General features: G+C 45.8%; 2 protein-coding genes across 2 annotated transcripts in view; both read right to left on the bottom strand.

Annotated features, from left to right (window-relative positions):
• Positions 1-425, bottom strand: part of TATDN3 (TatD DNase domain containing 3) — a 111,483-nt gene extending 111,058 nt beyond the window's left edge. The window contains exon 1 of the mRNA XM_085887320.1: positions 371-425. The gene's annotated coding sequence lies outside the window, so the exon portion shown is untranslated. The remainder of the gene's footprint in view (positions 1-370) is intronic.
• Positions 426-1,075: 650 nt separating this feature from the next.
• LOC147022585 (uncharacterized) lies at positions 1,076-8,450 on the bottom strand. The gene is made up of 4 exons (XM_085887319.1): positions 8,231-8,450; positions 7,532-7,793; positions 4,931-5,038; positions 1,076-2,334 (listed from the first exon to the last, which is right to left on the bottom strand). The coding sequence occupies exons 2-4, from the start codon at positions 7,712-7,714 to the stop codon at positions 2,155-2,157; spliced, it is 471 nt and encodes a 156-aa protein (XP_085743445.1). The 5' UTR covers positions 7,715-7,793; positions 8,231-8,450; the 3' UTR covers positions 1,076-2,154.
• Between the last annotated feature and the right edge of the window lie 18,641 nt (positions 8,451-27,091).

Below are 27,091 nucleotides of genomic sequence, written 5' to 3'. Positions count from 1 at the left end.
TTAAACGTTCAGGTTGGAAGGGGTTGGTCGATGGATCCAAACACACCCGGTAAACTGTTGTTGTGAGATTCCATGACAAGCCTTTCCATGTAGGCCCAGTTTACAGCCTCCACGGTGAGTGCAGTAAAACTTCCTTTTACATCCACGTTATATACAATAAGAACGATTTTACACGTCAAATCGACTCCTGTGGACTTGGTACAAACACACACACACCGCCTCAAACTACAGACGAATTGACAAGGCGACGCGAACGTAACGAGTAACCTCCTCGAGAATGAAAAACGACCTTTCTTCCTCCCAAACACCACACAAACCGATTGATTACCGTCACTCATGTTTCCCGAATGACGTCGTGGTTGGTACTCACTTCGTTGAACTCTGGAGCCGCAATATGACAGTGACAATCCACTTGAGCCATTGCGTTTCCCAAAGCGACAAAACCGTCAAAAATAACTCATTTTTTTGTCACAATGTTGTTTGACAACACGCGGAGCTTTAACAATATCGAGTGAAATGCATTCTGTTGGAAATGTGAAGAAAAAAAAAATACATCACAAATCGTTTTGGGTTCACTTTTAGTACAGTCGCGAACTACACCGTCATGATGCGCATACATTGGAAAATTAAACAACCGCTGTGGTCGCACACGTTTTCACAATAAACTGTTTATTTAATACAAAGTTTACTTTTTAAAAACGTATTTTGATCGATTCAACATAACCTTACTTTCAATTTCAGAGTTCCATCCAATGTCCATCCTTTGCGGCATGCCGGTTATCAAATCAATGGAAAAGAAGGTTAAATTGGTTCATTAGTTTCCAATGATTCCAATAGTTTACCTTTTTTTTTACATATAAACCGTTTATATTGCCTTAAAATGAAAGCATACATTTGATTTGGAAATATTTCACACTGTCCTATACACTTGGTTGGGAGGACCATAACCTCCAATGCTTCACAATACATTGCAGTGAAGGCAAACAAACAGGTGATTCCAAGGAAAGTACCATTATACTTCTCAAGAAGCATCTGCAACACTTGCTGCTTCAACAGTGACACGATAACAGTGACGTGGTGAACTAGGCAGCCAAAACTGCCTTGACTTTTATTCACAGCTTATGACGTAGACAATGAATGAATGTGTAAGCACTGTAGCATTCTGTAACAGCTCATGATGCAAAACTGTCAGCACTTAGCAGATAAAAAATAATGATTTAAAATAAAAATAAAAAAAGATTTTCATAACACCTTCAATAAACCTTCCATACTCTGCCAATACAATATCTCGAGAGAAACTTGCGGGAAATAGTACATTTGTATTATATACAATTGCATTGTTTCAGTGTGTAGATTATTTTTTCAGACTACAATACAGGGTTGTATCATAAAGATTACAGAATGCATATATACCTTAATATAAGTATTTGTTTTGCATTCATCAAATCATCCACCCCTCGGTGCGCATTGCAAGGCATACGACAGTGGGGATTTTTGACCACAAACAAGTTCGTGTGCTGAGAAACAACAAAACAATGTATATGGTGCAGCACAACCACAAAAATGGTGGCAAGGTGGTCGATGCTTTCATTTTTTGTTCATTCTATATACTCTGCAACACACATATAACCATTCTGTCCCCAGCTGCAGCTTACAACAAGCATTTATTTTCCTTACAAAAACAAAGGAAGGTACTAAATAGGCCAAAAGAGGCCGACATCCACAAATGGAATGATTCGAGGCAGATGTTTACTGCACCTCGACAGTCGCTTTCAGTCGTCGCATTCGTCGCATTTACTCAACGAGTCCAGTGCAATATCCTTACTCCATCTCCAATGAAGAAAGTACAGTGGAGGGGGTGGAAGAAATGTAAATACCTGAGGCCTGATAGAGGCCTCCAGCATTAGCCACTTTGCAAGTCCAAGATGCCCCACCTTGTAGCGTTTGCAGATGAAATAAAAAGAAAAATTCGACCCCAGCATCATGAGGAAGGGAGTGATAAGGCCGAATAAGTAAAGTTGCACAAGGATAAGGAAACAGCACGAGCAAAAGGAGGGTCTTCTTCGTCGTAGAAATGCTGCAACACTTGAACCGTGCTCCACCAAGGAAGATCTTACGAGTCATGGCTGATCGATCCCAAAGACCGCAATGTCATCACTGCTGTGAGCAGGCCCTTTGATCTGGACTGCTGCAGGGCTTGTTTGACCCGGGAGCCTGTACGATGATGCTCGGTCGCCGTGTGTTGAGCAGCTCAATGAGCCTTTGCCGCTCGAGCCGCATGGCTTCAAAACGTGCCTTGAGCTCAGCGTTGCGGCTTTCTAACATGGCCGACTCCTGCGTAGGTAACAGGAACACAAGATGAAAACCTTGAAAGAAGACTTTACAATCAAATTATTAAGATAATCATTCGTTTATGTCAGTTATGTTACCCTATAGGCACCAGATCACAATTTAAAGTGCCTTACAAAACATGTCATTGGCCTGGAATCACGTGTATAGAATCTGGGTGTTAGCTACAGCCAAATAATCATAGAATCTGAGTGTCAGCTACAGCTAAATAATCATAGAATCTGAGTGTCAGCTACAGCCAAATAATCAGAGAATATGAGTGTTAGCTACAGCCAAATAATCATAGAATCTGAGTGTTAGCTACAGCCAAATAATCAGAGAATCTGAGTGTGAGCAACAGCCAAATAATCAGAGAATCTGAGTGTCAGCTACAGCTAAATAATCAGAGAATCTGAGTGTCAGCTACAGCCAAATAATCAGAGAATATGAGTGTTAGCTACAGCCAAATAATCATAGAATCTGAGTGTGAGCTACAGTCAAATAATTAGAGGATATGAGTGTTAGCTACAGCCAAATAATCATAGAATCTGAGTGTTAGCTACAGTCAAATAATTAGAGAATCTGAGTGTTAACTACAGCCAAATAATCATAGAATCTGAGTGTCAGCTACAGCCAAATAATCATAGAATCTGAGTGTCAGCTACAGCCAAATAATCATAGAATCTGAGTCAGCTACAGCTAAATAATCATAGAATCTGAGTGTCAGCTACAGCCAAATAATCAGAGAATCTGAGTGTTAGCTACAGCCAAATAATCATAGAATCTGAGTGTTAGCTACAGTCAAATAATCATAGAATCTGAGTGTCAGCTACAGCCAAATAATCATAGAATCTGAGTGTTAGCAACAGCCAAATAATCATAGAATCTGAGTGTTAGCTCCAGTCAAATAATCAGAGAATCTGAGTGTTAGCTACAGTCAAATAATCAGAGAATCTGAGTGTTAGCTACAGTCAAATAATCAGAGAATCTGAGTGTTAGCTACAGCCAAATAATCAGAAAATCTGAGTGTTAGCTACAGCCAAATAATCATAGAATCTGAGTGTCAGCTACAGCTAAATAATCATAGAATCTGAGTGTTAGCTCCAGTCAAATAATCAGAGAATCTGAGTGTCAGCTACAGCCAAATAATCAGAGAATCTCAGTGTCAGCTACAGCTAAATAATCATAGAATCTGAGTGTCAGCTACAGCCAAAAAATCAGAGAATCTCAGTGTTAGCTACAGCCAAATAATCATAGAATCTGAGTGTTAGTTACAGCCAAATAATCAGAGAATCTGAGTGTAAGCTACAGTCAAAAAATCAGAGAATCTGAGTGTTAGCTCCAGCCAAATAATCAGAGAATCTGAGTGAGCTTCAGCCAAATAATCATAGAATCTGAGTGTTAGCTCCAGCCAAATAATCAGAGAATCTGAGTGTGAGCTACAGTCAAATAATTAAATCAGAGAATCTGAGTGTTAACTACAGTCAAATAATCAGAGAATCTGAGTGTTAGCTTCAGCCAAATAATCATAGAATCTGAGTGTGAGCAACAGCCAAATAATCAGAGAATCTGAGTGTTAGCTACAGCCAAATAATCAGAGAATCTGAGTGTTAGCTACAGCCAAATAATCATAGAATCTGAGTGTGAGCTTCAGTCAAATAATCATAGAATCTGAGTGTTAGCTAAGCCAAATAATCAGAGAATCTGAATGTTAACGACAGCCAAATAATCATAGAATCTGAGTGTGAGCTAAAGCCAAATAATCATAGAATCTGAGTGTGAGCTAAAGCCAAATAATCAGAGAATCTGAGTGTGAGCTAAAGCCAAATAATCAGAGAATCTGAGTGTGAGCTAAAGCCAAATAATCATAGAATCTGATTGTGAGCTAAAGCCAAATAATCATAGAATCTGAGTGTGAGCAACAGCCAAATAATCAGAGAATCTGAGTGTTAGCTACAGCCAAATAATCAGAGAATCTGAGTGTTAGCTACAGCCAAATAATCATAGAATCTGAGTGTTAGCTACAGCCAAATAATCATAGAATCTGAGTGTTCGCTTCACTCAAATAATCATAGAATTTGAGTGTTAGCTTCAGTCAAATAATCAGAGAATCTGAGTGTTAGCTACAGCCAAATAATCATATAATCTGAGTGTTACCTTCAGTCAAATAATCATAGAATCTGAGTGTTACCTTCAGTCAAATAATCAGAGAATCTGAGTGTTAGCTTCAGCCAAATAATCAGAGAATCTGAGTGTTAGCTACAGCCAAATAATCATAGAATCTGAGTGTTAGCTTCAGTCAAATAATCATAGAATCTGAGTGTGAGCTAAAGCCAAATAATCATAGAATCTGAGTGTGAACTACAGTCAAATAATTATAATCATAGAATCTGACTGTTAACTACAGCCAAATAATCATAGAATCTGAGTGTTAACTACAGCCAAATAATCATAGAATCTGAGTGTCAGCTACAGCTAAATAATCATAGAATCTGAGTGTTAGCTGCAGCCAAATAATCATAGAATCTGAGTGTTAGCTGCAGCCGAAGTATCAACAACTCACATTCGGAGTATTCTATGCTTAATTAGGATATTAACTGACCTCGAGCAAAGACTGTGACCTCTCTTTCCTTTTGCTCCGACATTTTGCGGCTGCAATCTTGTTTCTTTCTCTTCGTCGCCTTTTTCGTTCTTCTTCATCAGAAGAAACCTGCAGAGATGAAGCTGCATTGAGTCTTTTACAAAAAAAAACCCCTCAACATTCAGGATGCAGTTCAAAGTGAATAAATCCAGAAAACCGACACCACAAGTTGAATATGGGCCGGCAGGATAGCCTGGAGGTGTTCACACTCGCCTCTGAGCTATTCAGACTGGGTTTGAATCCCGACCCAGCGATGAACTACCACCTTGTTGTTTCACACTCAGGAGGAAGTCTCGATGTGTGTGCCGTCACTCAAAAGGACGTTAAGCCGGAGGACCGTCTCCCAGCACCGGTCGTCGGTGGACGTCAAAGATCCCACGGTATCTTTAGCAGAGAGTAGGCAAGTTATCACCGACACTCTTAACAAATTACAAACTCCTTCCCAAATCACCTTTCGTAGATTGCCAGGCCTGACCAGCCTGTTCCGGAAAGACTTGGGCCAGAACCGTTCCCCGGGCCAAGCCCACAAGAAGTTTGGAATAATTGGGAGCGTGAAAGAAAAAGAAAAATTATATCTTACAAACAATTGTTTTTGGAAAAGCTACACCGTCCAGTCATGAGGAGAGTTTCCAGCGAAAACGATATAAATCTATGGGAAATTTTGTGCCTCCTATTCCCATGGAGATTGATTCAGGAGACTTTTGACGAAAGTTGCTCATCCATATGTTTGAGACAGCAGCTCTGACCGCAGACTGACAAATCTTGGTGCTGTAAAGTTTACTGCTGGGCACCATTCGGCACGAGTAAAGGCACACCTTTTCACAATGTCACAAGCTCAAATGGATCCTCTTGTACATATTATACCCCGATGGATGCAAGTTGCAGGGGCTAACAGGATGTCCTACTCACTCGCCTCTAAGCTGTGCCGTCTGGATCTGAATCCCAACCGAGCTATAAACTGTCATCCCGTCGTTTTACAGTTAGTAAGTACAGTACTGTGCTGTCAAAGGACATTCCGAGCAAACTCCCAAAACATTCCGCACTCCATTGGGAACAAATTATGTTAAAACAGCAGGTGGAACGGGGTTATCCGATGGTCTAACATAAACAGGTACACGCTCTGTGAAGCATTCCTCACAAGTTACCTTGTGATAACATTATTCTCTTAAATCTTACAGGATGTGATTGGTTTAAAAAAAAATATATATATATATATATATATATATATATATATATTTCATCATAGCTTTCTAGAAACTTCCATACTCCTCGATGGAAGCTTTTCAGTGATAATGTCTGGAAGCTTCCACAGGATTTATAGGGATTCTCTCATGGTCCTCCTTGGCTGCTCATGGTGTACCCATCATTGGTGTACCCAGTGGCATGGGCAGGAGCGCTGGGGGAGGGGGATGTTGTGGGGAGCAGGTGGGGTAACTACCCTTGGCACGGACCCTAATGGAGGTCTTTAATTTTTCCTTAAATTTTCTGTTTCATTTCATGATTGTTTGTGATGATAAAACACTGGGGGGGCGGAGGGGGGGGAAGCTTTGGGTCTCCCTCCAAGCAACTCAGGGCGATTCCTCTGGCATGCCATTGTCGTGGGGAGTAACACCCTCCCCCATAAAATTAAATCCTGCGGTAGCAACTTACATAACGAAACATCTTTGAAGGGGCTCTGACACTAGCGTCACCCAGGGGCCTGTTTTGGCTCTCGGCGGCCCTGGGAATGAAGTACAACTGCTCTAAAGCCAATGTCTCCCGCATCTCAACTTTGTATCCCACCACACGGTGGTTGTTCAAGCCCTGGGAATTATTGGTGCATCAAGACACAAGGATAGACACTGAGCTTCATGGACAGCTTTGTGGCATCTTATGTCTCCCAGCACATAGTCTCGTCTTGAGCCTCCAGATGTCGGCGATCGGTGTCATTCGAAGCCCAATGGACCACATACCCACAATCATGTTACGAAGTCCAAGCTGTCTGTGGACATTTTCATTTGTTGTTCTCTCATCGTTGGAACCACCGATCGGTCGTCACATCCCGCTGTTCTGCTTCATAGTCGAGGATCACAGCTCATCACCATCTCAGGTATAACATTTAGTGTGTTCGAGACCAGTCACTAACCACGACAGTCAGTGTGCCTCATGTCTGCTTGTTGCACACCACCTTGCGAATGTGTTGTTGAGTTTTTAAATGAGCCCCCTCTTGTATGTAAAGAAAACGTATTCCCACCTGACAACCATCTAAAAGATCCTCGTGTTATGTGAAGGCTCATATTATCCAAATCCCTAAAATGGCAACACGAGTTACGTAATCATCATTAAGGTGAAATACTTTAAAGCATGAAAAGAGGAGATTCAACTTTTACCCACGCATTGTAAAAGCTTTGATGGAACTGAGGCTTCCACTGAAAGGGTATGAGAGAGAGAGAGAGAGAGAGAGAGAGAGAGACAGAGACAGAGACAGACACACACATAGACAATGGGTGGAGGAGCAGAGAGGAAGAGCAGTGAATGAGTAGTAGTAAGTGGGACAGCACGTAGGAAAGGCAATGAGCTCACGTTCGTGTCTGCTCCAGAGGAGAAGGTGGGCGCAGCACCGGGACTGACAGGAGAGTAGCAGACACTGGCCGCCTTGCCAAGGGGCGCGGGTTCTCCGCTTGGAGAGGGGACCCCGGGTGAGGTCCACATCCCGAGACCGACCAGGTCGCACAAGGGCAACGATCGCGGCGGTTGGATCATCATCGCACCCCCAGGATGGTGGAGATAGGGGACGGAACCGACCGCGACAGCCAGGGTTGCAGCCAACCGGGATTCCGCGGTGCTGCGGGCGGACAAGGGTTGGAGTAGAGAGGTGGGGGTGGGAGAGGGAGAGAGGGAGAGAGGGACGTGGGATGATGATATGATGCAGGAAGAAGGGCGATTTGCACACCCTGTTCACTCGCACCCGTTGAATTCCCACATAATCATGAACGATCTCGATTGATAACAAAACGATTATTACGGACCAAGTTATTTGGTGCCGAATCGAATGACGATACAAATAACGACAGATCGCCCAATCGAAGAGCGCGTACATCGATCGCCGAAGCACGAGGACACGGCGCGCGTGTATTTATAGGTCGGGCCGCGCGCGGGGCGCGCGCCCGTCCTCCCGGAGAGAAATCTCCATGGAAATCCCAGGACGTTCGTGCGGTTCGGAGCGTGCGTCGCCGAGCTTTCGCGCTGGTACGACGACGTAAGCACGGACACGCAGCTTACCTGGCTGGGGTTGCGGTGGTGGGGCGCTGGGTGGAAGGGGAGTCTGACGACGTAGAAGGTTCGGAGGCTGATGATGGTAGTGGAGGTGAATCCGCTGCAGGTGGTGGTGGTGCTGGTGGTGGTGGTGGTGGTGGTGGTGGTGGTGCTAACCGAGCTGGCTCTGTTGCTGCTGAGCCGTCCGAGCCGGCGGCGCCGCGTGCTGCCGTTGTGCTCTATGTGAGGGGAGACAGCGCGAGCCGCTTGCATCACCCCTTTATAAGCTCAGCCCATGGCAATTGACGTCACCAGCGACTGGCTGCGGGAAGCGGGATTCCCTCCCTCGCTCCGCCCTCCGTGGTCTCTCTCCACCGAGGCATCCCGACCGTGAACCCATTCATTGTTTCTTTTCCTTTAATCCCCTGGACCCCTCGTACCTCTGTAACCCCCCAAAGCGGGGAACCCTTTGTCGGTCTCTCCAATTTTCGGTGCTTGTGTTTGTACGGACCGGTGAAGGGAAACTCGTTTGTGCCAACTCGTTGTTGCACTAATTTCCAACCACCCACAAGAACAGAAGCAGTCGCAACAACGACAGAAACAACAACAGAAACAACAACAGACTACAAAAGCGTTAATTGGGATAATTAAGTGAACGAGTGACGAAATGATAACGACGTGGGAATGGAACGAGCCACAGACTGCACAATGGTCCACCTCGAGACCCCCGAGACCCCCGAGACCCCTCTCACCCGCACTCCACGGGAAGAAAGTTAATTTAATAATCATGAATCCACGGTAAGAATCGTCACAAATTCATTAGCATCGATTCACTGTGACAGTATTTGGGGTATTGAAGTGAAACAATCTTTAATAATCATCATCATCAACATCATCATCAACGTCATCATCATCAACATCAACATCAACATCATCATCATCAACATCATCGTCTCGACTCTGGCACACACACACAGGGAGATCCTCCGTGAAATGCACGACGGTTCAGATTTCATGTCACGTGATGCTTGCTGGGTCAACGTGTGACGCACGGACACGTTGTCGACGTCATATAATCAATAAAGTTTGTACTCGCAGTCCCCACCAGGTCTGAGATTCAGTGTACAAACCCCGTTATCAACGGCCCACTCTCTTTACCGATTCATGGAGTGGGGGACGAGTGGGAATTCCGTACGTCGTGCTCCATTATCGTCTCTATATTTAACGCACGAGCCGTCGGTGCGTTTCCGGTGTTCCCCGATGATGTGAGGACACGTCGTGAATGTGGGAGAAGAGGGTGAACCCCACCAGCTTACCCCACCCCGTCTCCCCGCTTGTTGCTAAAAGAAAACGGCAACAAGGGCACTCCCGCTCGTGCCCATGGCAACGCGGCACAACGGCTTTCCGCTTTTAACGCACTGACGTCACACAAAGCACACCACTAACGGTGGCCATGACAACGCGTGCCGTGTTTGCCTCGCGCGCCTGGCCGCCCTCCAGACTCTCAGCGCGGAATTCCCCCCGCCCCGCTCAGCAAGGCCAGGCTCCGCCCCACTTTCCCGCAAGCCCCGCCTCTCACTCCGACGGCCTTGGCTCTGCCCCGCCGGGTCCAGCAAGGACTCCGCCCCCTCCCCCCCCACCGTCCGTTTCCATGGCGCTGCCAAACAAACGTCACCACCGGAACCGCGTGTCATTATCACGTGATCCGTAAACAGTGCCGTCGTCGCCAGGGAGATTATGTGACGTGCTATCGGGGATTCCTGTTCCTCCCCCTCCTCCCCTCGGAGTCCCGGGGATGCCACGATAAAGAAACGGAAGAAGAGGGAGGATAAACCGATCAATAAATACACAGATTACAACGACGTAAACAAATTGAAAACCACGGAGACGGACGACGGCAGTGTTTGGACTGACAGACAAACAGGCTGCACAGACAGACAGACAGACAGACAGACAGACAGACTGACTTGTGAGAAAACCGACACGGACGAAGTGAGTTGCTGAAATCCGATCGATGGACGACCTCCATCGTTGATGACTTGTGTTCACGTTACCCTCGTCACTATCGAAGTTGATAACAACCTCGATGTTGTAAATAGCGCTCCCTCCCTCCCTCTGGTTACCGACAGGTTTCTCTCGACAGTCATGTTCATGGTCAACACCCCGTTGGATGTTTCAACACGACTTTGGTCGTCGGCCCCACGTGCCTCGTTGCTCAGACCGTGTGGATGTTCCGCCAAACTTGGGCCTACACGGATGGCCTTGCCTTGCCCACATCGGCTGGGAAAGCGAGACTCGAACATCGCGTCGAGTCATCAACCGAATGTGGTTTTAACAACAACTTCAAAAACCCTCAAACCTCTTCCCCACGAAGGGGTGGTGGAGGTAATGGCGGGAATACGTGGCGACCTGGTGAAGGTACGAACGAGGTTCATTCGACGTTTCGTGTCGCATTCCGATCGGTTTCATCATCGGGGACACAACGTCGCGACGACGAACGTCGATGTAGGTCAGGCGGGACCGCGGGCCGTCCGTCTGTGTTGGACCAGGACGAGCGGGCCCGAGACGGTGTCGGGTTGGAATTAATTAAAAACAAATAAACTCAACGTGATTCAATGTGAAAGACACGTGTCACGTGATCCACTTGAGCTCCATCCCGACCTGACGACGAACGGTTCCATTTCAATCCATCATGAAATCCACGAAGTTCTGTTTCGTAAACACAAACTGGTCATCACGACATGCTTCCGCCGAGTCCTCAAAATTACAAGGACATTCAAGGGACGTTATCGCAAGAGGCCATCGGCCCATCAAGCCTGCTCCACCATACCGAGCCCACCTTGCCTGGCCCACCACAACTGGTCCATCATGCCTGGCCCACATTATCTGGCCCACCACAACTGGTCCATCATTCCTGACTCATCATGCCTGCCCCCATCGTGCCTGGCCCAACATAACTGGTCCATCATGCCTGGCCCACATTACCTAGCCCAACATAACTGGTCCCTCATGCCTGGCCCACATTATCTGGCCCACCACAACTGGTCCATCATTCCTGACTCATCATGCCTGCCCCCATCGTGCCTGGCCCAACATAACTGGTCCATCATGCCTGGCCCACATTATCTGGCCCACCACAACTGGTCCATCATTCCTGACTCATCATGCCTGCCCCCATCGTGCCTGGCCCAACATAACTGGTCCATCATGCCTGGCCCACATTACCTAGCCCAACATAACTGGTCCCTCATGCCTGGCCCACATTACCTGGCCCACCACAACTGGTCCATCATTCCTGACTCATCATGCCTGCCCCCATCATGCCTGGCCCAACATAACATCGTGCCTGGCCCAGTGAGGAAGGAGGATGGAGTGAGGAGGGGTGGGGGAGCGAGGAGGGGTGGGGGAGCAAGGAGGGGAGGGAGAGAGGAGTGAGGGTAAGGTGAGGCGGCAGAGGAGGGGGAAGACCGAGGAGGGGTGGGGAGTGCAAGGAAGGAGGAGAGGGTGCGGAAGGAGGGTGGAGTGAGGAGGGGTGGGGGAGCGAGGAGGGGTGGGGGAGTGAGGAAGGAGGATGGAGTGAGGAGGGGTGGGGGAGCAAGGAGGAGTGGGGAATGCAAGGAAGGAGGAGGAGTGAGGAAGGAGGGGGAGCGATTAAAGATGGGGAAGCGAGGAAGGGTTGGGGAAGGGAAGGCAGCGTGAGAGGAAGGCAGTGTGCGGGCAGGGCAAAGTAAGGCAGTGTGATGGGCGGTTCTGTCCAGACATAACCACTGTCCAGGCATGTATGTAGATAACCTCTGTCCGGACATAACCAGCGTCCGGATACATCCGGAGATAACCACCGTCTGGATATGCACGGCGATAACCACCGGCCGGATACATACGGAGATAAGCATCGTCCAGATACTTGCAGAGATAACCACCGTCCAGATACTTGCGGAGATAACCACCGTCCGGATATTTGTGGAGATAACCACCGTCCGGATACGTGCAGAGATAACCACCGTCCGGATACGTGCAGAGATAACTGCCATCCAGATACTTGCAGAGATAACCACCGTCCAGATACTTGCGGAGATAACCACCGTCCGAATACGTGCAGTGATAACCACCGTCCGGATACTTGCGGAGATAAGCACCATCCGGATACGTGCAGAGATAACCACCATCCGGATACGTACGGAGATAACCACCGTCCGGATACTTGCAGAGATAACCACCATCCGGATACTTGCAGAGATGACCACCGTCCGGATCCATGCAGAGATAACCACCGTCCTGATACTTGCGGAGATAACCACCATCCGGATACGTGCAGAGATAACCACCGTCCAGATAGGTACGGAGATAACCACCGTCCGGATACTTGCAGAGATGACCACCATCCGGATACTTGCAGAGATGACCACCGTCCGGATCCGTGCAGAGATAACCACCGTCCGGATATGTGCGGAGATAACCACCGTCTGAGCAAAACCACCATCCCGATACGTTTGGAGACAGAGAAGGGGGGGATGGGGGGGGAGAGTTAGAGGGAAAGGGGTGGGAGTGAAGACTTAGAGGGAGAGTGGTTTGGTGGGGAGAGTTAGAGGGAGAGGGGTGGTGGGGGAGTTTTTCTGGCATTTCTCTGGTTGTGATTCTGATTGGCACCATGTCTCGTTTGTAGATAGTTAAGATTGTCGAAGAGGCTCATAAGTGTCAAGGGAACAAGTTCTGCTCCATGTCTCCAGTATTTGTTGTACATACATGCCACACAAATTTCCCCCATTGTATACGTGTCGCACCCTCACAAATACCCTGAATATGTGCTTTGCCATTCTTTGTGAATGAACCTTTACTGTATATACGTGCCACACAAATTTCCCCCATGTTCCCCCTGTATAAGTAAACCCATACATGTTTTCTTCCAACCTGCTTGTGGTGTCTTTTTCCTATTGGGCAAACATAGTCCTCACTAGCGATCGCCAGGAAATTTTACCCTAACTGTTTTTCTCCATTAAATAGCCAGCGCTGCACTCTCACTTCCTCCCGGCAGTAGTCTGAGGGTGCGAGCCTCGGTTCATTGGGATCCGTCACCGCCAGGTAAACGGTGTTTAATGGAGGAACACTGGGAGATTTGATCGTCTGACGTTTATGGTTGCTTCACGACCCGCCGGGACACGGAGATATCCTCGCCACGTCAGCCTGCGGGGCCAGAGGTTCGGAGGAGTTCGAGGAGTTTCCCCTCTTGGCGAACCCCGAACCCGCAACAATATATAATTGAAATATGATTTGTGAATTGAGGATCGCATCTCATGGACTAAACTTGAGGGGCACTCGGTGGTGCGCATACCTCTGCCAGGCTGATTAGTTTACGTTTTGTATCCCACTGATAAGCCAGATCTGGATTTGGACCTGAACTAAAATTGAATGAGCTTGTTCTTGTCACCTAACCAACTCACCCACCAAGTTTCGTTCGAATCCGTCCACAACTGTTTTGAGATATCCTGCTATATTGTTGTGGTGCCGGTTGTCGGTGGCGAGCACGACCGCTAGGGGGAGCAGTAGAGTCGGCTCCACCAAACACCCGGAATTTAGGTCGTACCTTTCAGATAAATTCAAAAGATCACGGGTCCCTTATCGGAACAAAGATCGCCAATAGGTCGACCACGTGGGGTAGGGTCAATTGCCAATTTCAATATACCTAAATACCCACGCAGTCTAACTACCGGGGAACCACACCCACGGCCGACTCTGTCCGATCCGAGTCGCAGGTAACGGTTCGGATCCGGCGTAACTGAGTGGAGTTACCAGAGCCGCGCCGGACCAAATGAACAATTTATCCTCGCTATCTCTCAATACACAGCGTGCTAAGCCAATGAAAGAAACACAGAAACGAGCTGGTACATTCAACAAAAGGGATATTTATTTACAATGGGGGGAAGGGAACACACAAAGAGCAGAGTTATCCGAACAAAAAATGTAATGTACAATGAGCAAAAGAAAGCACTTACATGATTCTACTTGACAAGACAGGCCCGCACACAGACACGCACACCCAAAAAAGAAATGGACCCCACCGGGTCTTTATTCAGCTCTCCAGCTGAGGAGGATAGTTCGGATGGGAGTCAGAACAGCTGGCTACTTGGCCGCAAGCGCGTGGCTGGTCGATCGCACTTTCGGAGCTCGGGTCGTCGAAGGGCCTGTGAGCTCCTTTGTGAACCACGGGGAGGGACCCGAACCCACACGGTCAGCTTCACGCCAAACGCCGAGGAGAAGACCAGGGGCGAAAACTGGCGACCACCAAGGAGCGCCCAGCAGGCCAGTACACCAGGGAGTGGGTGGTCCACCAACAACATGACTACCATCTCAGGAACCACGAACTCTAACACTTCGACCAACCACGAGCACCACCAACACGAGCCCCGACACCAGCTCCGACACTTTTTCTCTCGTCCGATCGCGCCGACAATTATTCCCTCCTTCTCCAGAGGGGAGGAGCCGCCTTCTCGCGACCCGCTCTCCCTCACTGGATGGTTTTGACGTGCAAATGCGCTCGTCGCCTCTGTCACTGGCCAAAACGGGCGCCAAGTCCGTTGATTGGTCCGGGAGGCGTGGTGACATCACGCGGACCGCCCCTCACACATTGGAGGAGTCCCATTGGTTGAAGGATGGCAACCTCGCTCGCATCACCCGATTGGCTGGGGTGTCGGAAAGTCGCCCTCTGTGCTTGATTGGACAAGGGGTGGAGTCGGAGCTGAGGCGATGAAAATCTCCGCCCACGTACGTGGTCGAACGCATGTGGGCAATGGCGTCGGTGTTGTTATCGATCTTGTAGTAATCGTTGTGGATGTATAAAAAAAACCTAACTAAAAAAAAATAACCCGTAGCGCACACATGTAATTCCCATTAGACAGAAGGCGATGGATTCTAACTGTGCACATACTTATCGACATAACTAACTTTGGGACCTGAATGTTGAGTGCTCATGGCTGCCAGATTCGTAACAACATATCGTTTAGCCCCATCACTCAATGGTGAAGAATTTCTTTTAAAAATTCTCGGATCTGGATCTTCACCAAAATCTGAACATTTCTTCCTTGTCATATACACAAACTCTCCAGAAAATTTTGTCCAAATCCAGACAAAGAAATCTAAATTATCACAACTTTTTGAGATATTTTGTTCACAAACAAACAAACAGACAGTGGTGAAAACATAACGCCATTCCACCTTTGGTGGCGAAGGTAATAAAGTGTCAAAATCTGGAGTAAAATCTGAAAATTTAAAGAAATTACTGATTCTTATAACCAAACGTTAATCTTACAAGGTTTAAGCACGTACTCCTCCATATTTACACCAGAAAGTGTGAAATCGCCAAAGCATTAAAGTTAACTTTTTCTACTCTTCTGTTTTTCTACTGTTCCCCAAAGTGTAACTTCATTGAGTGCAACGACAATAATGAAGCAGCTGAAGGCTCCCGCAGCGTGAGTAGTGGGTGTAGTGACCGTGGTTCGGTTCTCCATGGGGACATCCCCGGCTGGCGTCGGGTACCTTTGCGAGTTGATTAATAAAATAAGATTAGCGACTTCCATTTAATGGTGGAATGAAAAAAAGCATTGAGGTGAGTGAAAGAATAACATACCTTTTGGCCAGAAAATTATAGATTCACCTCCAAAGTGTGGAATACCACCTTGGGGGTGAATGGGCTTCGACACATTGTGGTGTTTGGATACAGTTGTCCAGCCTGGGTTTGAATCCTGAGCCTGACCCAGCGATGAACTGTCATCAAGCATTTTGAGCATACGAAAAGATGATTCCTAGATTTCTGATGCAGTGGCTTTCATTATGTTGTACATTGTGTGCTTATTCCACTGTCGAGTATTCCACATTAAACCACTCCAATTCACGGACATGGATATAATACCGGTACATGTTAGTGTGTCAAGATTCAGAATGAAGACCTGCTTCATACCGTTTTCCACAAAAATGCATTCCCAACCACATAAAGATTTGAAGGTCTGCATCTCGTCACCTTCAAACTTACATTAGACTTAGTTGTAAAAGTAAAGGTCAAGGTTCATGGAGGTAGTCATGTTTATTAGTATAGATAATAAACAAAGATTTTATTGTGATTGGTGAATTGATACGACTAGCAGGTGTTATACTCTAGTGTTAATAAGATATACATTTGTCTTTGTTGGAGGTTTCAAACTTGGCTTGGGCAGGTTTGGTCTCATTGAACGTTTCTCTTTTCAACAGGAAGGACTTTTTATTTCTGGTCGATGCTCGTGGAAGAGCTAGGACACAGAACAGACCAGGACACAACGTAACAAATGGAACAGCAAGAGAAAGTGGAAATGCCAATTGCAAGGTGCAGAGAGAAGGTAGATGGAGACGGACAAACAAGGGATGCGGGTAACGATGAGGGTTAGGGGAGAGCGCAAGTAACGGGTGTCGAAAAGATCATGGCTTTGGATGGGGGTTGACCTCAGATGGTGCTGAACATCTGTCTTGAAGCCCGGGAGAGAAGAATGGGATTGAAGAGAGTGTGAAACGTGGTTCCACAGGTGGGAGAAGAGAGGAATATATAAATGGAGGTGAGCAGTGGTTCTTGGTTTAGACAGTTTCATGAGGATGGGGCTGCTGGTGGACCACGTGATTCCTGCTGATACTTTGAGGGGACAGAGCATGGAGAGACCAGAAAGGAGGTGGTAGATGACCGAGAGACCACCGACATATCTGCGATTGGAAAGTGATAGGCCCATAGACTCAGCTTCTTCGCGGGAGAATCCACTGATCCTGAATGCCTTGGTTTCCATGGCATCATGCTGAGCAAGGTGTGAAGCAGGGGCACCAACCCAAAGGGGAGAGCAGTACTCCATCAAGCTGCGGATGAACGCCTTATAAGTCAATAAAAGTTCAGTTGTGTCAAGAAAAGACTGTCCAATGGAGGAAACCCAATCAGGGGCTGGATTTGGAGGCCAACTTGGAAATGTAGTTTGCTGAAGAAAGATCATGGCTAGTGGTGAGGCCCAAAAGTTTGAATGGCTGAACTTATTCAAGAGGATTATTGAGGAAGTAGATGGGAGGATTTGCTTTGTGGTGTGCTTTTGGAGAAGCAAAGTAAGAGTGTGAGATTTGTTCCGATTGAAAAACATATTCCAAGCATTTGACCAGCTTGTAATTCTATCAAGGTCTGCAGAAAGGGAGGAGGCTACTACTGCCTGATTTATCTGAAGGATGAGGGATGTCATGGCAGATGGTGGAGTAAGAAAGGATGTCGGCCTGTGTCAAATGCTCAAGATATGTTGAAATGTCTGACACGGCCCTGATCTCATGTCTGACATTGAGGTTCTCCACTCATTGTTGAAAGAGCAGAAGCAGCATGTCCACGGTACAGTGACCTTGTCTGAATCTAATTTTTTTTGATCTGCGATGCGGTTGTTAGATAAACGGAAGGATTTGATATTGACTGCGATGAAGGATTCCATGACCTTGCTGATGATTGGTAGTAAGCTGATAGGTCTGTAATTCAGGTGATCAGTTTTTGCACCTCTTCATGTAATGCTGTAATTTTGGCTGACTTTCAAGCAGATGGAAGATGACCTCGGGCCAATGATAGGGTGAACAGAGTAGAAAGAGGATTTGCAGGAACAATTAGGTAGGTTTTTAGGACACGTGAGCTGATGCTGGCCAGTCCAGTTGCAGAATAAGAGTGAGGGTTGCCAAAAATTTCTCCACCTTCACAGGTGAAAAGGACACAGAGTCCAGGAGAAGTTGGGTATGACTGGGTAAAGTGGGTAGAGAGAGCGAGGGGTTGGGGACAGAAGATATTGGAAGCAAACGCAGAATTGAGGCATTTGACCTTCTTCCAAGCACAGTTGGCTGTGATGCCATTTGAAGTGAGGGAAGGGATGTAGGAGGAGTATACACCAGAGAGAGACTTGACAAGGTGCCATCAGGTGTTTGAGGAAAGAGACAAGTTTGAAAGTTCAATGTTGGGGTTGGCCAGATGTTTTTTTTTGGCTCGCCTGAGAGTGGACACACACTTGTTGAGCGCTTTATTGAGTGATCTTTGGTTGCCTTCAGTTGGATTTACCTTTGTGGAAAACACCACAAGTTGTTTTTAGGCAACTGTCTCACTGCAGGATTCAGTGTACCATGGGCAGGAGAATGGGTGTAATCACTGAAGGTAAAAATGAGATGAATCTGTGCACAAGAGAGAACAGATTTCTGTGGAAGAATTCCCAGGTTGAGTTCATTTCAGTGGCTTCAGGGATAGGAGACCAGTCCCGAAGAGAGATGGTTGCTTGTAGTCCCTGCCAGTCAGTCTGAGTGATCTGCCACACTCGCCGGCCCTGTGGCAGGTCTCTGAAAATAGCCAGAAAGATGTTGCTTCCAAGAAGCACATGATCAGATGAACAAATTGAAGCAAAGGAAGAGCAGGAGACATTACTAGGGAAGTTGGTCATTACCAAGTCGAGAAGAGAGGATTTTCCAATGGTAGAAATCCGGGTTGGAACGTTCACAGATTGATTCAGTCCCATGCAGTCACAGAAGTCCTTTGCTGAAGTGCCATGACTGGTAAGAGAGGTGCCAACACCCAACCAATCAGCATGGTGATAATTTAAATCACCGCACATGATGAAGAGAGAGTTGGGATGTGTAGTTGAAACTTGGTCCATGGTATCTGAGAAAGACGTAAATGGAGTCGTCACTGTTTGGAGGATGGTCCAACACACAGACAAAGGAGGTGTGGGAGTGGAGGGAGGTCGCAGCCAAAGGTCCTCCTGAGGGTTGTTTGTTCAGAGACATGACAGAAATAAATAGACACCATGATTTTTATAGAATTTATTTATTTAATATTTGAAGAACATTTGATCCATTTTATTACAAACACTAGTATTTTGTAGATTTGCCATTTGGAGATTTCAACGCTTTAACTTTTTCAGTCCATAGAACTAACGAGTTCCGAAATTTTCTCTTGTGGGATTTCTGCCCAGGCTTCACACCAACGGTTTAACAATTTTGTCCGTGATGTTGGTTTCCTGGAATTTTTCCACACAGCTCGGTCCAATATGGCCCAGAGGTGTTCAATGGGATTCACATCAAGAGACTGACTTGGCCATGTAAGTCACTTGATCCCATTTCTGTCCTGCCATTCTTTGATCATTTTTGCAGTGTGGCATGGAGCAACATCTTCCATGAACAGTGTTGTTTTGGACCATCTCACCAGTGGACAAGACGGAGAAGTCCATCCTCAAGGATGGAAATGTATATCGTAGAGTTGATGTTGCCAACACACTCCACAATCTCTGACCGACAAGCACTCCAGATTGCTCCCCACACCATCACCGTGTTTGACAAACCACTGTGTTTGAAAAATCACTGTGTTTGACAGTTGGCTGCAATGGGTTCAAATAAAACTCTTGACTGGGAAGTCTCCAGACCCATATGCATCCACTGTCAGAAAATTGAGTAAATTGGGACTCATCTGAAAAAAAATGACAGTTTGCCAAAACTCCAAGGGTCTGTTGGCCATCTTGTCAGCCCATTTCTTTCTCCTTTGAATGTTGGCTGGTCTAAGAAGAGGTTTTCTCCGAGCTGCTCTCCCACAGTATCCCAGTTGATGAAGGCACCGCACGGCAGTTCTTCAGCTAACTTGGACCACCTCTGCAACATCTGCTGCCTTGCAACAGGGAGTTTTCTCAATGGACCGCTTGACAGTTCGAAGACATCTTTCTGAGGGCACAGGTCGACCAGAACGGGAAGTTGTGGATTCCTTGCCTTCGCTGGTGAATTGCACGATCACCCGATTGACCGTAGAAAGCGGAATGCCAAGGTTCTCAGCTATCTGATGCTGGCTCACTCCACCTTCCGATTGGCCAACAATTTGTCCTCTTTGAAAATCGCAAAGGTCGTGTGCTCCCTGGGTTTGAGACATAGTTAATTGTCATACAAGACTCAGGAACTCATTTCTGCAAATAAATAGTTGACTATTAGTACAAATCACTGAGTAAAACGTGCTTTATACAGATGAAATGAATAAATTTATGGTGTCTATTTACTTCTGTCATGTCTCTGTACATGTGTAAAAGGAGTGCACGACAATGAGAAATTGAGATCTTGATATAAAGTGCCACTCCGCAGCAAGGACAGGGTTCAGACCTGTCGAACTACAGGAGATAATAGCCAGGGAGAGTGACTAAGCAGTCAAGGACATTCTGTGAGGGGGGTGGTGGGGAAGGATTCTGTTAAACAGATGATGTCTGGTTTATCAGCTGTTTATTGAATGATATTGTCAAAAAGTTTAATTCCCACGTGTTCGGTTAACCTTGGATCCGTGCATGTGCATCAACAGGGAAAACAGTCAGTTGTATAATGGCAATTCGAACCTGAATCTCTATCACCTTGTCACAACTTGCAAGCCTGTATAATATCAGACAACAACAAAAATCACATAAATCTGACAAAATGATTTTAAAATCTCGTCTCACATGTTGATCTTAAAAAAATAAACCAGTCACAAGGGCCGACACTAAAGTTGCTCGAAAAGAGACCACAAAGCCCCGTCATTTATCCCACACTGTTTGTATACTAATGACCATGAATAATTAAATTATATTGTGGCCAAACTGTGGCTACAGATACAAACTTGAGCAAAGACATACAAACTCAGACACCTACCTCGGAGGTCGTTCGGTCCATCTCACCTTTGTAAACAAACTTCACCTGATACTGTATATGTTATTACAAAAAACAAGCGTCTCTTAACAATGCCATGTTCCAAACATGGATGAAATTTGTCGATACCAGCATAACGAGGTATAAAGACACAATGACCGGATCAAGGGGGAGAGGGCAGATGGGGCGATTGTCCAGAGTCCAAGCAAAGATGGTGCCCATGCAGGGGCTGATGAGTGGGAAATACATTGATGTCCAAACTATCATCAGGGAGCAATACTCCCATGTGACATTCAGTAGACATTGAGTTCAGTAAACCTTCAATGAGGTTGATGTTTAAAGCTGTGACAAAAATTAACCTGAGAGTGCACCACAGCAATTATAATTGGCGAAATGCCCTCATTTCGTTGTTCGTTGGAAGTTTGTTGATTTTCAGATGGATAAGTACATACAAACGGTGTCTTCAGAAAGTATTCACACCCCTCGACTTATGTCAAATTCTGTTGTGTTACATCCTGAATTTAAAATGCAATCAATTAAAAAAAATTTTTTTGTCATCGATCGACACAAAATACCCCGTAAAGACAAAGTGAAAACATGTTTTTCAAAATTTTTACAAATTAGTTAAAAAAATGAAAATCTGAAATGTTCTGCATCAATGACATTCCAAATTGAGCTCAGGTGCATCCAATTTCCATTGATCATCCTTGAGATCTCTCAACAACTTGATTGGAGTCCACCTGTGGCCAATTCAATTGACGACTGCACATAATTGAGAAATAAACTTCACCGTGAAATCCAAGGAACTGTCCATAGAAGTCTGAGATAGAATTGTGAGGAGGCGTAGATCTGGGGAAGGATATAAAACAATTTCTAGAGTGTTGAAGGTTCCCAAGAGCACAGTGAGCTCCATCATGAGGAAATGGAAAGACTATGGAACTACCCAGACTCTTCCTAGAGCTGGTCATTTGACCAAACTGAGCAACCGGGCAAGAAGGACCTTGGTCAGGGAGGTGACCAAGAACACAATAACCACTCTCACAGAACTACAGAGTTCCTTCGCTGAGATGGAAGAACCTGCCAGAAGGATACCAATCTCTGCAGCACTTCACAAATCTAGGCTTTCCGTGAGAGTGGCCAGAAGGAAGCCACTCCTGAGAAAAAGGCACACGACAGCACACCTGGAGTTTGCAAAAACATATGTGAAAGACTCTGAGAGGATGAGGCAAAAGATTCTGTTGTCTGATGAGATGAAAATTGAACTCTTTGGCCTGAATGCAAAATGCTACATCTCATGGAAAGGAAGCGCAGCTCATCACCCATCTAATACTATCCCTACTGTGAAACATGTTGGTGGCATCATCATGCTATGGGGATGCTTTTCAGCAGCAGGGACTGGGAGACTTGTAAGGATAGAGGGAACAACGAATGGAGCCAAAATACAGGCAAATCCTTGAGGTGCAACAGACCTTAGACTGCAGTGAAGACTTACTTTCCAACAGAACAATGACCGCAAGCATATAGCCAAAGCAACAATGAACAAGAACAAGAATGTGAAAGTCCTTGGGTGACCCAGCCAAAGCCCTGATTTGAATCCCATTGAGAATCTGTGGAAAGACTTGAAGATTGCTGCTCACCGACACTCCTCATCCAACTTGACAGAGCTTGAGCAAATGTGCAAGGAAGAATGGGAGACATTCCCCAAATCCAGATGTGCAAAGCTGATACAGACATACCCAAAAAGACTCAAAACTGTCATCGCTGCCAAAGGCGCCTCTACAAGGTATTGACTCAGGGGGTTGAATACTTATTGACACAAGACATTTCAGCGATTCATTTATGTATAATTTGTAAAAATTTCCAAAAAACATGTTTGCCCTCGCTAGAGGAGAGGGAATTCCATTTGGGTCCATCTGTTTGTTTCTTGCAAAATCGAAGATTTTTCAAGTATATTGGTCAGCCGATTTTGTTATTCTGTCTGTCTGTTTATCGCCTTCAGGTCACAATTCCAAACGATCGTCATGAAACACTTATTGGGAAAGTTTGAGGTCAAAAAGTCAAAAGTCAACTCGGTGTCAAACTTCTGAAATTATCAAATTTCATTCTGAAAAATAATCAATTTTCATCCGATTGACTTGAGCTTTCATTAGGATTGTCAATTTTAATCTTCATGAAATGGACAATTTGATGTATCTATGGCAGCCTTTGGAGAGGGGGAGGGGGGGTTTGCAAGTATTATATTTTGCACGACGTCTTTTTCTTGTTTGTTTGTTTGTCCGTACGAAATTGTCACCATTGGTGCGACTACTCATGTAGAATGTTTTAATGATAATTATGACGTCATAGGTCATGAAGTGTGGCAGCCATGTTGGAAAAACCCCCAAAAATTGGACATCTGTATCTCTGAAACTGCAGCAACAAAGGAAAAAATTGAAACTTGGTACATCGCAAGTACTCCTCGTGGGGAATAAGTGCGTTTTAAAAAAAATGACGTCATAGGTGCCTTCGTTATGACGTCACAATTGCATATGTAGAATGCTGCATCCGATCAGCATGAACATTTTTGAGGGTCATCTTTGGATAAATTGGTCCACAGAAAAAAAAAACTGATGATGCCATTGGTCATGTGATCGGCAGTCATATTGTTTTTTTTAAAACCTTCAAAAATCTTCTTCTCTGAAATGACTGAACAGATCGAGGCAAAACTTTACCCATATGACTGCCTATCCATGAGGAAGGAAACGTTCACACATGTGACATCATAGATCACATGGTTTGGCAGCCATATTGGATTAATCTGAAAACCTATAAAAATATGCTTCTCCAGAACGGCTGGACAGATTGAGGGGAAACTTCACATAAATGTTCCCCAAGCCATGGGTGTCCAAGTTTGTTGAGGAATAATAGGTTTGGTCACATGGTTTGGCAGCCATATTGCATTGCAGGAAAAAATATATTAAATAATGTTTTCCTTGTAACTGCTTCATCAATCGAGGTGAAACTTCACAACTGTGATCTAGTCGTGATGGGGAATACATTTTAAATTTAAACTTGATCGGACACATGGTCTGGCAGGCAGATTTATTTAATTTTATTGATCTGTGTTCTTTTTATTTATTTATTTTTGAATGAATAAGGCTCACTTGGCTGTGCCTGGATGGGTTTGATGATAGAGGAGTAGCAGCTGAAATGTGAATCCTATCCAGGTTCCTCCTGATGACTTCATCTTTGCTTTTTACTTGTTTGGGTTCCTTCTGATGACTCCAATGCAGGACTTGTACCGATTTGGTCTTCCATTTGATTTGAATTGAATTTATTTTAATCCCATTCTGAATTCAATTGAATAATAATGACTAGCCGAAACCCCGTCACAGACGGATTCCGTTCATTCAACCACCCTCACCAGCTCACCCACACTCGAGGGACATGGACTGGACAGGGCGTGCTTGCCCCCACCTACTCATCCCCCACCCCTGTCCCATTCCTCCCCCCGCCTTCAATTTGCTTACCCCTGCTCAAAAATTTAATTACCCCGGCCCCGCCTCTTCACTCCCCGCCCCCGTCTCTTGATTCCCCGCCCCACTTGCCCCCGGGCCCCCACCCCCCTGTCCACCCTTCACACTCAACCCCGCCTAATTCACCCCAGCCCCCGTCCACTCATCTCCCGCCCCATTCCCCCCCCGTCTCCCGCTTTCAATTTGCTTACCCTCGCCCAAAAAATTGCTGACCTTGCCCCCCACCTCTTCACTCCCTGCACCCGTCTCTTCATCCCCCGCCCCCACCTCTTCACTCCTCGCCCCCGTCTCAACGAAAAGTGTTTATTCTGCTTCAGAGTTGAAGTTTGACTGTTGCCACGATGTGCGATGCACTCTTACAGGTACGAAGTTTCTTTCAGTCCAGGTCACAGTACCGAGAAAAACGTGACGCAACCGCGAGGAGGAGCACAAAATTGGTCCTTCAGTATTAATATATAGATAACACGTTATGGGTCAGGGTCAGGTGTCTACTCAAAGCGGGGATGCATCAAAGTCGGACGTCTTGGTACCCGGTCATCACTGCCAGCAGTTATAAAGTGGCAGTTCCAATTTTGTCTCTTATTAATTATGTAACACACCAGTAAACAAACGCCACACAAAATTACACAAACAACACATAAAACAATTCTTGGTGAGGGTCTGCAATCTCTGATTGCTCTTTTTATTCTTTCACTTCGTCATTATGGGGTATTTTATGCAAATCAGTGACAAAAATGTTTTCATTTAATCCATTTTAAATTCAGGCTGCAGCACAACAAAATGTGACAGAAATCGAGGGGGGTGAATACTTTCTGAAGACACTGTACAAGAGAATTGCCTTGCGGGGGGGGGAGGGTGGAGGGGGGAGGGGTGTTCATGACCTGACCCTGGATACCCCCAGCATGCATACAAGATTTGGAATAGATAGGCCCAGCTGGTTTTAAGCTGACCTTGAACGTAGTTCCAGGTAGCTTATAGGATGGTGTGTCCTCCGTCCGTTGGTCCGTCCGTCCATAAACATTTTAAACTTCTTCTCAGAAACTACACACGTAATTCCAATGAAACTTGACCACAACCTTCATCACCCGGTCTGTACCAAAGTTCGTTCATGGCATTAAAAAAGAGAAAAAATTGGGCCCTGAACGGGTCTATGGGGGGTTGCCCCCCAAAATAAGTATTTGCTTTCTTCTCAGAAACTACACACACAATTCCGATTAGACTTGACTACAACCTTCATCACTCATGTAGCACAGTATATCCACAGCATAAAAATATAAAAAATTAAAAATCTGGGTCTGAGGGGACCTACGAAGGGGATCTACCAGGGGGGGGGGGGGGTTGCTCCCCAAAATAGGTATTTGCTCTCTTGACAGAAACTATGCAAACGATTTTGATGAAACTTGACCACAACCTTCATCACCCATGATGTACCAAAGTTTGTTCGCAGCATTGAAAAAAAAAATCAGGATCTGAGATGGTCTGCGGGGGTTTGAGTGACTGTTGCTCTTGATCCACGTGAACTTCATGATGTATGGTCAAATTTTTTCAATGACTCTCAAACCTACACACTCGTACGGACAAAGACTTTGCTTGTGGGGGGGATTTTGGAGGGGAGTTTTTTGTGACGTTGGCCTGAACCCTCAAATAAAAGGTTCAGCACATATACAACATTTCGTGCTGGAACACATGTGGAACTCAGCACATGCACATGTGGAACATGCTTGAACAGCACATGGAACATGGAACATGGAACACACTCAGCACATGTGGAACATTTTCTTGAGATTGGTCAAGGGGTGTGGAATTGCATAGAAATCAAAGAAAAGTCTTCACACTGATACAAACAGTGACACACACACACACACACACACACACACACACACACACACACACACACACACACACACACACACACACACACACACAGCATATATATATATATATATATATATATATATATATATATATATATATATATATATATATATATATATATATATATATATATATATATATATATATATATATATATGAATGATACAACCTGTCGCTTTGCTGACGGGAATATTAAGAGAAGGTGGAGAGATAAAGAGGGGGTGGGGAGATCGAGAGGAAGAGGGGTGGGAGAGAGAGGCAGAGGAGTGGGAGAGAGAGGGAGAGGGGGAGGAGGGAGAGAGCCCCCCCACTCAACCGTCACCCCAACAATACCCACCACCTCCCCACACCCCCTTTCCACCATCGCACCACTCCCCTTGTAGAACCCCTTAATGATCACAGATTTTGACCACTCGACTGGGGAGGGACATCGATTTCTCACGAACACGATGGTGGACACGGCAATGACACAAATGGCGTCCGGGGAAAGTATTAACTGGGACAATCCCGTAACATGCAAGACATTTGATCAGCCTGCGGCGGTGGGACAAAGCATTCGTCGCCCATTTTGTCCGTGGTGTCCAAGTGTGATGTGCGATGATGGGTATTTCTGCTAAAGTAATACGACGAACATATCAAATAATACAAAATCCCTCCCTTATAAACCACCAACTGAAGTAAAGTAAAAGTAAAACCTACAGAGCGGTAGTTAACATGTGGCCGGCGTTTTGACCTTTTAACAACTCCATCTTCACTCCGCCTTCTTCCGCTGAATCACTCGCACAAAGTTCAAAACGATTCGGCTCCACAATTCCCCTGAAAGCGTTTCCATCAC

Source organism: Eptatretus burgeri, chromosome 7 (genome assembly GCF_056783735.1).
Source record: "Eptatretus burgeri isolate ZD-2024b chromosome 7, Ebu_testis_v1, whole genome shotgun sequence".
Taxonomy (NCBI): domain Eukaryota; kingdom Metazoa; phylum Chordata; class Myxini; order Myxiniformes; family Myxinidae; genus Eptatretus; species Eptatretus burgeri.
The sequence above is the reverse complement of the archived record's forward strand: the minus strand, read 5'-3'. Positions and strand labels throughout refer to the sequence as shown.